The sequence below is a fragment of the Amia ocellicauda genome, chromosome 8, assembly GCF_036373705.1.
Source record: "Amia ocellicauda isolate fAmiCal2 chromosome 8, fAmiCal2.hap1, whole genome shotgun sequence".
Taxonomy (NCBI): Eukaryota; Metazoa; Chordata; class Actinopteri; order Amiiformes; family Amiidae; genus Amia; species Amia ocellicauda.
Window position 1 is genome coordinate 13,938,536 of NC_089857.1, and position 12,265 is coordinate 13,950,800.

At 38.3% G+C, this 12,265-nt stretch overlaps 1 protein-coding gene across 2 annotated transcripts; it reads right to left on the reverse strand.

Moving 5' to 3' along the window:
- Window positions 1-4,240: 4,240 nt before the first annotated feature.
- On the reverse strand, window positions 4,241-12,035 carry anxa3a (annexin A3a). 2 transcript variants are annotated; one of them, XM_066712102.1, is made up of 14 exons: window positions 11,952-12,035; window positions 11,663-11,711; window positions 10,723-10,770; window positions 10,437-10,524; window positions 9,977-10,071; window positions 9,706-9,819; window positions 9,153-9,243; window positions 8,958-9,037; window positions 8,793-8,849; window positions 8,426-8,519; window positions 8,247-8,342; window positions 7,786-7,844; window positions 7,263-7,385; window positions 4,241-4,550 (listed from the first exon to the last, which is right to left on the reverse strand). In XM_066712102.1, the coding sequence occupies exons 2-14, from the start codon at window positions 11,675-11,677 to the stop codon at window positions 4,491-4,493; spliced, it is 1,020 nt and encodes a 339-aa protein (XP_066568199.1). In that variant the 5' UTR covers window positions 11,678-11,711; window positions 11,952-12,035; the 3' UTR covers window positions 4,241-4,490. The 2 variants fall into 2 exon arrangements, with proteins under 2 accessions (XP_066568199.1, XP_066568200.1); XM_066712103.1 differs by lacking the exon at window positions 4,241-4,550 and adding an exon at window positions 5,044-6,235.
- Between the last annotated feature and the right edge of the window lie 230 nt (window positions 12,036-12,265).

The window sequence follows — 12,265 nt, forward strand, 5'->3', positions numbered from 1 at the left end:
TCAGCGTGTGGAATTATTAGCAATTATATCATTACATTACATTATTATAATTATATTTATGCACCATCATGAAGAAATTAATCAGCATTTTACTTCTGCTATTCCTAAGCAAAATGCTATTGTTGCTCTGTGCAGTAATTTAGATGGCCACTCCTTGCATGGAGGCCTTTGTAGCGTCTAATTGGTAATCACAACATGTAACAGCATGACTCAGGAAAATGGTGCGGTAACGGCTAAAAGCGGTGTCACTCATTTCATGTTGTTGCAGTTAAGACTATTATTATAGCATGAAGGCCTTTTGGAGGTTTATAGAACAAAAAAATCTCTCTCTTCTTCTGGCACATGGAGATCGTACTACACTGTAATTTTCCACTGGCCTTTCTGCATGTCTCCACAGATCATCTCAGATGGACTTCTGCTGCTCCTGTGGAAATTGTAAAGAAATGAACATGCATTCTGCTTTCTTATTGCAAATCATATCTGTGTATTTAATTTATATGATGAAAATACATTGTAGAAATTAACCTCACCATACATTTTGAACCTATTAAAAAATGTTACTGAAATTTAAACATTACAGACTAAAATATATTTCTGTGTGCCATATATTTCAAACCTATAAAAAGGGGCCAGTTAAGGCACGGAACATATAAGGATTGTGCATTTCTACCATATACTAAATATGTTTGTTCCTTATGGGTAATGAGAGCATCCCAGTGTATTCAGAGCATTTGCCAAGTTTTGGAGACAGCATCTCTACTTCAAATGGACGTCTGTGTAATACCACTACATTACACTGATGGGAAAATAATGAACCTCCCTGGTAATGCTCTATTGCAATAGTCTTAAATATTTGGCTGCAGACCGTGACGGGAGATTAATCCAATAGGAGGCCTTGTGAAATGGGATCTCTGTATTAAAACAGCTAGTCTCTGATGAAATTTCCAGGAATACAGATTCAAGTGAAGCGAATTACTGTCATACATTCACCAGCAAATGCATTCCAGAGACAATAAGGCAACAACACTGACCAACAATCAAGTGACAATATAATGGACAATATAATGGACAAGTTATCTTCCCTTTTGGTTTGACACACATTATTTCACTGCAAGTATTGAAGTTGGATTGGGGTATTTGGTTGGTTACATGCATGTCTGATAAAAAGCAAAAAGCAACCCTTCCATCATCCTTCCCCACATTTAAAAAACCCCTAACACAGCACTTCCTTAACCCACATCACAAGTTGCTATACTGGATCAGTTTCACTGTACAGAATCCAAAGTATTACCAGGAACCGTATTTGAAGTCAGCTAATGGGACCACGGGTCACAGAAACACTTCAAAGTCAGTTCTGCCCTCACTTAGCCAGTGCACTGAAGGGACTGAGGCTTTCAATGCAGGTCACATACAAACCAGGAAACCCTAAATACGCTGGCCTGGCATTGACTCAGCCTGCCTAGTCAGAAAGTTGAGACCGCCTTCCTGTTGCTCACTGAAGTTACACTGGCTGATCTGCCACATAAGCATGATTCAGTATTAACCAACATATCTCCTGTTCCTGAGCCAAATTAAATAAGAATTTTAGTTGAATGAAAACTAAGGAGGAACATAGTACATAAGGAAAATACTTTTTTGTCTTTCTGGAAAGCATTTACCATTATTCGAAGTTAAAGTGACGATGCATTCATTTGATTCCATATTTGTAAATGTTATTGGTGGGTTGTCAGGCTGGAAAGCATAAAAACACTGTTAAATAATTATTTACATAGACGTGGAGACAGTTAACTTTGATGAGTTAAGTTAGATAACTTTGGTGAGGTGTCTAGAACAAATGATGAAAAAGATGGATGACATTGTTTAATTGAATATATACACACTATCCCAGCCACATTGTAGTGACATGTGCATTGCTCACTTATAAATAAATAAATAAATAAATGACAATTGCACTGGTTTCTACTGAGTGTTTTTTTTAAATGTTTCCACTTTATTTACAGATTTATTTACTTATTCCACAGTTTTAATCCCTTACTTCTTTCAAACAGCTTCCTCGGCGTGTGTACTGGTCACTCGGAAGTCCAGTGTCCAAACCACTTACCTGCCCTTCTCAGATAAAAATAAAGTGGGTAGATTGTTCAGCTTTAGACGCCAACATGCTTTTCTACCACTCAATTTCTTCTGGCTTCTGCTCACCATCTTCTGAATCCACACAGGTCCATCTGAAAATATGAAAGAGCACTTCGGGGTTCACTTACTACTGTCTCATCATCATGTACAATACAGAGCCTGTTCACAGTACATTTCAAAAGCTCACTCAGGTAGAAAATGTGTTCTCTGAGGCCGCCTGCAACACAGCATTCAAGCAGCAGCACTGCAGGCCTAGGGGAATTGCTATTGAAATATCTATTGAATTTCATCTTATATATATTTGTATGCTGATGTCTGCAAATAAAGTCGAAGCATATATCCCACGAAATGTACTAACAAATACATTTTGGGGGTGCTTTTCAGAGCTTTAAGCATCTCATTACCATAAAGAAATATGAATATGGTACTACAATCTTTAACCCTTTAAATTCTCCATTTGTTTCTGTATCTTTCTTGTTGTGACTTTTTCAAGTATACCATTTCACTGAACATTTCCAAATTGTCAGAAGGTTTTGTTTAAAGTCCTTGATCCTTTTATAGGTCCCCTTTATTAAAAAATAAAATCTCTCCTGTGTGAAACATGCCTTTCCAAAGTGAAAACAATCTGCTTCAACCTTTAAATGGCAACCTTCTGGTTTTAAATACTTCATCAGATCGTCAATTGATTTCTGACTCAATCATCCACATGCTTAACCACTGCACTTTCTGTAGTAGAGTAGAAGGTATAGTATTAATCTCTGGAAAGATGTGCTTTTCATGTACAAGGATGACTGTGGTTCTCTCAAGAGGATGTTGCACTTAAAACGACGAAGGACAGAACACAATGACTAATCAATGGAGCATCTTTTGCAAGCACTTGAAAATAATTTTAGCTCATGTCAAGGTTAAGACTGAATTTGCATCCAGTGGTTTTAAATAGATACTATCAGAATCATTATTTCCATAGTTTTTACTATAAAGTTATATTTATCAGCCCTTTGTCCATTCAGCGCTTACATTTCCTAAAAATGACCTGCTGCTGATCAGACTGATGACCACAGTGGTTATAATGAATGGTTACAATAAAGCCTTAATTGTAGAATATGCAGCAAATGTCCTGGATGCCTTTCTATTTCACAGAACATCCCACCATTTTTACCTTAATTTATTTAAATGTGGCATGTTTAGGTTCATCTATACTAGGCTATATCCAATTAATCTGGGGGGGGGTAATCTTTGCTGAATGTTGAAGTTTAGAGAACAAAAATGAAGTAGAAGCAGGAATCAGAGTATGCAGCTACAAGTTAACACTTATACCATCATGACATGAGAACTTGCATGAAAAGTAAAAAAAAAAAAAAAAAAAAAAAGTGGTAGTTGACAGATTTACATCCTACTGCTTCCTGAAAAATAGAAACTCATCTTTTTATTGAAAATCGAAACAAGTATGTTCTGAAAGTTTCAATTACGCATCCAGATTGCATCGTCCGAAACATGGCTTTTTTTTTTTTCCTTCCGCCATTAGGAGTAATTTTTATTTGAGAGCGGAGGGCATACTGGTGCTGCAGTTTTATATCAGCAATTGTTACCATCGGTGTCGGGGGTTAAGCACTACTTCAGTAAGACATTCCTCTTATTAGTTTGTCTGTAGCGGAGTTAGACATTTTATCAAAGTTATTTAAAAATAAAATAAACACACTACTCTTCATATACACATTTTATACACCCGAGGCATGCATTCAGGGGACCATCAGATCTCCTACACCTACAGAAGGGATAGGACTTGTCCATGAAGTGTATTAAGAAACAAAATGCAGCACATCCCATTTTATTATACTGCATTGATTTCAGTAATGGGTTAATTACTGATCTTCTGAATTCTCCAAATCTTACATTGAAATCCTTTGCAAATGTATGTGCATTAAGATCATATTGTATTTGCTAGATTTGTGAGGTCACATGGAGCATTTTTGGAGAAATATCTCCATCCAGTAATATCTGGGTTCATTAAAGTTTGAAAGGGTTGACATGAGACAATCCCACGCTGATTGCAAAAACCTTCATCCTGAGAGGCCAACTGCGGGGCTCAAACTCACAAAGCACACAGACGCACTGTAAGAACAGGCTTTTATATGAATAGAATCCATTTGGCTCTAGTGTCACCTCCTGGGGAGAATGTGCAATAGCAAACTATGTATATATTTAAAAAATCCAATTCAATTTGTGTTTAAAAAAAATCAGTTTAAAGCAGTATACTTAAGCATACATAATTCCCCATTTGATTTTTCATGAAATAATAAATGAGTAAAACAGGGTTGTCCAATTCCAAATTAACTTTTCTTCCTTCTTGATCGGGAGGTTTAGTCGTCCCCTCTGCAGACCTTTAGTAGAGCCGTGCCATAGTCTCCAGAAGTATCAGACTAGAATTCAAAACAAATACATAAACATTATAATGCTGATTTTGGCATCTACCTCAATTAAGGAAAAAAAAATGCAATGAATTTATAAATGTACCTCAATATAAAGTTAAATCTGGTCTCTCTATGACCTGCATTGCCACGTTAAACAAATCAGCATTACACACAACACGTGCTCAATAGGCCCTCAGTTGTTTTCTCGAGGGGAGCAGCATCTTACTTTTCCCTTTGTGGTGATTATGTACAAAAATAGAGAAACTCAAATAAGATTTCTGATTGGTGAATGATTCCGTCAACCTACTACTACGTCACTTCTATCACCATTGCAGAACGAGAGATGTGTAGTGCTCAGTTTCAAGAATCACAGACTATTTCAGGAATACATGGTAATCTGGACATAAAAATACAAACCTTCAAATACAAAACATGGGCAGTGCAATACAAAGTCAGGGAAATGATTTCGTAAATAAGTCATCAGAATATTATTAATAAGACATCCTTAAAAAGTATTTTTTAATTTGAAGGAAGGTTTATGAAATGAATCATTGTAAGGTACAGAGTACATAGGACTTTTACATTTCTATATCAGATGTACTATCCTAAATGAAGACACACAGGTTTCACATTGATACAGTTGAGCAGGACAATTCAGAATGGCTGCAGCTTCAGGATAATCACATTTGGTCGAGCAATAATAAAACTGCTACATTGGTTTTGCTACACTCAAGAAAAAAGAAAAGAAAATATACAAAAAAGCTATAACATTGCAGTAAAAAGTACGTAGGCAGCACATTTGGACTCCAAAAGCTAGCACAGTAACACCAAATACGAGCAGAGCAAAGCAAACGTAGAACCCCCCCCCCCATTCTATTTATAGAACTACAGTTTCACTTTCAAGGAAAGACTGCAAAATGATTAACTCCGCATTAGCTTCTGGTCAGCTTATAACTGACAATAGTATTCACTGAAGAATTTGGATTTGGAAGCAGATGAAGTGAAGCAAAAGCAAGTGACCATGACTTCAGCTATCGGGCTTTCAGGTCTGGCAACCTTGCCAGGTTGATCACCGAGACAACCAGAAATATCAAGGTCTGCAATGAACTATTCAGCAAATGTTAAGCCTAGAAATACTATGCAGGTGTTCATTCCGTCTATTGCATTTTAACGGTTTATGCTCATCTACCATTGTAAAACCACAGCACACTATAGCCAAGCAAGTAAAATCATGGTAAAGCATAGAAAAGTATGTTAACCAGAATACAAACCATGCCAAGCAAAGATGCATAGGAAAACTGCCACATTGCGGTTAGAAAAAATCATATTGGATTACAAGCACTATGTGATGATAACCTTAAAGGTCTTTCAACTACTCTCGAGCATGTGGCAATGACGGTTTACTGGAGATGTTTGGTTCCACTGGATTCAGAAAGCAAATTACTTTAAAAATAGTAGTGCACCAGTTTAATAGATGGCTTTATTTCCTCATTTTGCTTTGAGTTATACATTTTACACAATTCTGTCTCACAGCTAAAAGGAGTGGGACAGACAACATTATTTTTGCAGATATACTCAAATGATGTCAGACAGCAGCAGTCTTGTAAAATGTTCTGCCGGTTTGATTCGGCAGTTTAGTCATCGCCAGCACAGATCTTCTGCAGACCGGTTCCATAGTCCCCAGAAACATCAGACTGGAATTCAAGCAAGACATGACATTACCCAGAATACCTTGCTGCAAGGATCTTAACCAAGGGACAGAACGGACAACAGCTGTACAGAAAACTTCTACTTGATGTCCACTAAAATCTGTTTCCCCTAAAAATTCACATCCTTTGCACACTGTCTATGTGCTTCTTTACAAACAAACAAAATAACTCATTGTGATAATAAAGAATGCCCTATAGTGAAGTTAAACATAAGAAAAAAGTTTGCTTCGCCTTAAGCAAGGTGAGCATGTAAAACAACCTCAAAGAAGTGCAGAAGATGCTGGTAACTCAAAGTGAAGCTACAAGCACAAGGCATTGTTTGAGAAATGCTGTGAATACTGATTGAAACGTATATATCCCAACATGAACTGCAATTTCCAATGCCCATTCATTGTCCACAAGATCTATGGTATGTTCACAATGAAGCATTGAAACAATAGGAGGACAAATCTAACCAAACTTGGCTGAAAATTAAATAGTTTACTAGAACTGACCAGTCTGACTGGACACTGCCAAAAATGCCAATGAAATCTCTTCCATCAGACCGTGTGCGAGTCACAAATCGCCATAGAATCAGTGATAATACACAAACGCTAGCAAAAACCTACACTAAAAAGAAACAAATTAAGCTATAATCCACTAGAGGGTGATCTTGCCCAAAATACTGAAGGATGCGTGTTAATTTCCCTCCCAGCACAGATCTAGATTCTAGAACTACACCAGCGTGCAACAGAAGCCTCGTTTCAAAGTCAAGCATTCTTCAGGGAAATGGGGTGATTTTATTCTCCAAGGGTATCCTTTTGTTGGAGAAACGAACAGTTCAACGCTCTAAAAAGACTTTAAAAGCAATTAAAATCCCTGTCTTTGAATCACATCAAGTGTACAGGTTTCTCTCATTGTTAGGAAGGAACAGTAAATGAATGAAAGTGGTTGCTTTACAATTGCTTTTTTTTGTCTTCAAGACATTGAATGGACCGTGACTGGAGTCAACACGACCTGCAGAGAGACTCACCTGAATAAAGGAATGCAGTGAAGTGCCGTACAGCTTTTTGAATTCAGTCCGAATCTCCAGCATGTCAATCTCTGAGCGGCAAACCATTATTCTGGTCAGAGTGTCCTCATCTGTCCCCGCACCCTGCAAATCACCAGCAACACCATGGGATTAACACTGCATACAAGAACTCCAAACGTTCATACAAAACACTGAATGCCAGCTTTTGGGAATCATTCAGCATTTGCAGCCTTAACACTTTCACACGGGTGCTTAGTTCAGCTCTTCACCCCCTCAATGAAAGAGGCACAAGAACTGTTAGCCGTATAAAACCAGGGAGGTAAAGAACATGCATTGCATAAAGCCAAGGCAGACAAAATAAGTATTTTTATTGTACAAGAATACATTCTTGCCAAGTAATTGGATTAATCGAACTTGTGCATCAAATTTCCCAGCCCTTTTTTTAACTGAATGAAATAAAGCACTTTCCAAACTAGTAAGTTACTTTATTTGGAAGAAAGAAATTAAACAAGGCAAAATTTACCTTCATACTTTTGTACAGTCTTTCAGCAAAGTAGGCCGGAACATTTTTCACACACTTCACTAGAGAATACGAGAAACAAAATATCAGTTACAATGATTTTCAGTAAATATTGAAATGCTACAATCAATTGTCACAGATCATCTTCTATGCACATGTCTGATCTAAATTAGTCAACTCTGACACAAAACAAAAGCTGTTCAGCTACTTTCAGACCAAGTGAGTATTTTTAAAACATTTTTATAGTTTATCTGAAACAAAGTTCTAAACTTCTCAGCACAGTTTGGATATTAACCTTTCTTTTGTACAATATGCTGGTATTCAAATATATGTTAACAGCTACCTTTCATGAACACAGTTAGTGTGGAAAGGCTCTTAATTTTCTTGATTTAAGACAACATTGCAAAAGTCTCTTTACAAGGCACATGAAGAAAATGAAATTAAGGCATTTTAGTCCATCATACCAACTGCAACAAGTAGGTCCTCCAGCGACCCAGACATTTCTCCTTCAATGCTTTGCTGAAGGGTTTTGCCACTTACGCTCTTGTACTCCACTAATGCTGTAGAGCAAAACACATGTCAGAAATGGCTGGTTTGGGCATGACAGGTATACATCTATAAATGATTAAGTTTAATACTTTACTTTTTCTCAGTTGAGGGATGCTCCTACGGCACAGAATTTCAATAAACTTGCTTTCATCGGTTCCCCATTTCTTCTCTCCGGCCTCATAAAGAGCCTATCAGTTTGACAAGCGAAAGCGACACTAGGAACTGCCCATTTTGAACACACCTCTTTACGTGCAACAATCATTGTAAAGTATTTTTCTCTTTCATCTTTTAAAATACAAGAAACACATTTCGGAAAAGTAAAGAAAAAAGGGGAACAATTAACAGCTACCACCTCCTTGTTGCATTTTAATAAAAGATTACGAAAAGGCTTCCAACTCTTACTGGAAAACAAAATCCTAAGCCTGGGCTGGAGTCAGAAAAAAACTAAAACAAATATTTACCTTTGCATCAGCTTTTGCCTTGGCATCATCCACATTTGTGGTCTCATCTCTTTTACCCTGTTAAGAATGACACAGAAGCACGAACAGACCACTGATGAACACAACTCTACATTGCGAATAGCACATTATAATGTGAACATTCAGCACAAGATGATCAATACTTACTTCTGCCAAAATCAGCAAACATTTCCCATAGTCCCCAGACACTTCCTGCTTCAGGTCATCTAGCAGTTTCCTCTTGGTCTCTGTCAAAGCCAACATACTTTTTAACAGCATTTCCATGATGATGCTAAGGGCTTTAAAGCTTGTATTGGAAACTTTTGAAATGGAAGCCACACGTATAAAACTCAGAATCCACACCTGACTCGTATGCATCAGACAGCTGCCTGATCTGCTGGTTGTTTCTAGAAGCAAAGATTTCGATCAAAGTGGAGTCAGTTGTCCCAGCCCCCTGTAAAAGTAATACAGCAGAAGACCATTTGAAATTTGGAAATGCTAGTACAGACTCCTATGACTGTTTCAACAATCGCTGGAATATATAATCCGCAAAATAAATGAGCGACCAACATCTTCTCAAGATGCCCAGAGTAAGGAGGTGAACATTGTGGATCAAGACTGATATCCAAAGTATTTCTAAACACAGCAAGGGCTACACAGTGCTATGAAAGGTAACTGTTTAAAAGGTTTAATTTCAGTTTATAGAAAAGGGTACAATAATAGAAGGCTAAACTGAAGCAGAAATTATTAACTAAAGGGGAACCACCTCCAGCTAAACAAGCCTGTCCGATACATGTTGAAGGAACTTTGGCAGATTTATTAGGTGTGGGACTCTTTCACAACGTGGATCAATAAAAAGTCCAAGGTCTGTTATACATGGTTCCTTCATTCATAAAAATAGACACCGATGACTTACTTTAATAGCTCGTATGATCTCTTTAGCATCATAGACTGCTGGGGGCATCACCAGGCCAACCAGCAAGTTTTCAAAGCTTCCACTGAGGTCTCCTTTCAGATCAGCAACGAGGCTCTAAGATAAACAAGTTCTTATTCTTAATTATAAAGATTAAAATTATACACACACGTTCATTATTTTAAACACTATCCACAGAATAACCATGAAAAAAATAACAAACGAAAAAAAGTCAGACAGCAGGAATGCCAGAAGTGAATATCAAAGGTTTTACCCTCCCAGTGGCCTCTTGGTAAGCCTTGCTGATTTGCTGACGCTGTGCATTGCTTCTCTGAGTTAGAATATCAATCAGAGTGCCCTCAGTTGTACCTATAAATTAAAACGCACAAAAAAAACAAACAAAAAATAAACAGAGAATACCTACCTCTCATCTTTTCACATGACCCATTGTTGGCTTTTGTTACGTACAGTGTGGCAAAGTAGGATTTATGTATATTATAATCCAATGATTTGAATATTTTTGTGAGGCACAGTAAACTAATGCAACTCCTGGCTTTCAACAACTATGAATGCATGTTTTGTCAGCAAACTAGACATCTCTGCTGGGATTCCCAACTGAAATGATGCATTACATAATAAACATGTATTTGACCAATTTCAAGTTACAGTATTAGATTAGTGAAAGAAAAATCAGTGCAGCATATTATTCGTTTGATTGTTGAAAGGAACTGTACCAATGCCTTCAATGGCCTTCCGCACAGCCTGGACATCACTCTTGGCATCGAAGCTGGCTTTGGCTGTGATGCTTCCTTTCTGCTCACTCTAGAAAGAGTGAAATACAACACATAAATGTAATGTAATAACAGGAAGCAACTGGATTCAAAGTGTGTGGCAATCTCCTGTGCACAAGGATTCACTATTTTTTTTCCCCCGTTCAAACAGTTTCCAGGAAATGCACTGAAATACATTACACTGCCCTTTCACGAGCCACTCCCCTGTGAACTTTCCCTCAAGACTTACCGGTGTCGTTATAGAACTTGGGGAGTCAAGATACCGGTCCAACTCATCCTAAAATTGAAAAATGCACATTATTAATAACACCCCAGGCCCATTTATTAAGACAGGCTTGATTTAAGATTGGTAAATTGTAAGTCAAACCACTGTGCTCAGAATATGCTGAATGAAACCAAAAATAAGTTATAGATCCTGTTTTGATGGTGTAATTCAGACTCCCAACTATGCTCAAGAGTGCAGAAGAGTTTGAACATCCATCCACGTGATCGGTCTCGACTTGGCGAATTACACCGGGCATCAATGCCCAGTTTGGTCCAAACCCAAGAGGGGCATTTCCTCCTTCCCGATGCTCTAGATTTTGAAAAACTTCCTTCACAATATTGGCAACCACTGGCTGCTATCCAGTCCTGTGCCACGTTTCTCTCATAACCATTTTCTTAAGCCCAGCACACATCAAGTAATGCATTTAATACCATCTGTTAATACATCTGCAGCTTGTTCGAGAAGACATTTAACAGATGTGTTGGCTGTTCCTGGCATCATCAGCATTCACTCTTTAGATGGTAATCTAGGTTATTTAGGAATAGAGACATTCAGAGGCATGGAGCCCAGTGGGACCACTCCTCCCATCAGCTGGATCATGCGACTCCCTCAAGATCACCCTGCTCTCCACTTCTGCAATAACACCTCTGTTTTGAGATGCATCGCATTTCCCTCCTTTCCCTCGGTTCAACACACTGTTGCTCCCTTCATTTAGAGATCTCCCAAGGACAACACAAAAGTAATACAGGAAACGCTAAACCAGGATCAGGGTAACGTCGTCATAAATGAGGTTAAAGCTGGATTCATATCCCAGTGAATGCAGTGCTAGTGTATTGGTTTTGAGCTGGAGTGAAAGAGGCGCTGAATCAAATTAATATACACGAAGCTGAAAGTTAGTACTTACCCACACAGAAGACATGGCAAAAGTGAATGTGCTGCTCTTTAACAAATTACTGGAAATAAAGAAAACGGGTGAAATTAAGAACAAGCCTTGAAACCCACAGTAGAAAAACTTGGTGAACTCGTGTGGCAGTGGGTGTGCCGCCTGTGACGGATCAAGCCCAGGTCACACAACGACCATCGACATGGGCGCGATTCGTACTAAAGAATACACATTACGACATAAAGAAAACATATTTTGTTAACGACGATATCACTTGAAAGGAGACTCGTAGAAAGCGAGTGAAACAGACCCGTCTCTCCTCCGACTGTCCGCCGCGCCTCTCCCAGCAAGCACTGACTCACCCGGAGGACATGACGTCACTGCGCGTCGCTCTGCCAGCCAGCACGGGTTTCATAGCTCAGTAATAACCATACAAACACATAACGACCAGCTGAAGCTACAGACCTGCAATCAATCAATCAATCAATCAATCAATCAAATAATCTGTCACTCCCTGGAACAATGCGGTCTCTGTGTGTTTGCTACATCATACTGTGCAGTGATTCGGCTCTGTGTTCGATTGATTCAAATGCATTGGTTTAATCAGTTACACACTGTATTTAA

Coding starts and splice junctions, on each gene's coding strand:
- anxa3a (XM_066712102.1), bottom strand. Junction 10,525..10,722: donor CAAGTTCTATAACGACACCG/GTAAGTCTTGAG, acceptor CACTCTTTCTAG/AGTGAGCAGAAAGGAAGCAT. Junction 8,850..8,957: donor GTTTGCTGATTTTGGCAGAA/GTAAGTATTGAT, acceptor CATTCTTAACAG/GGTAAAAGAGATGAGACCAC.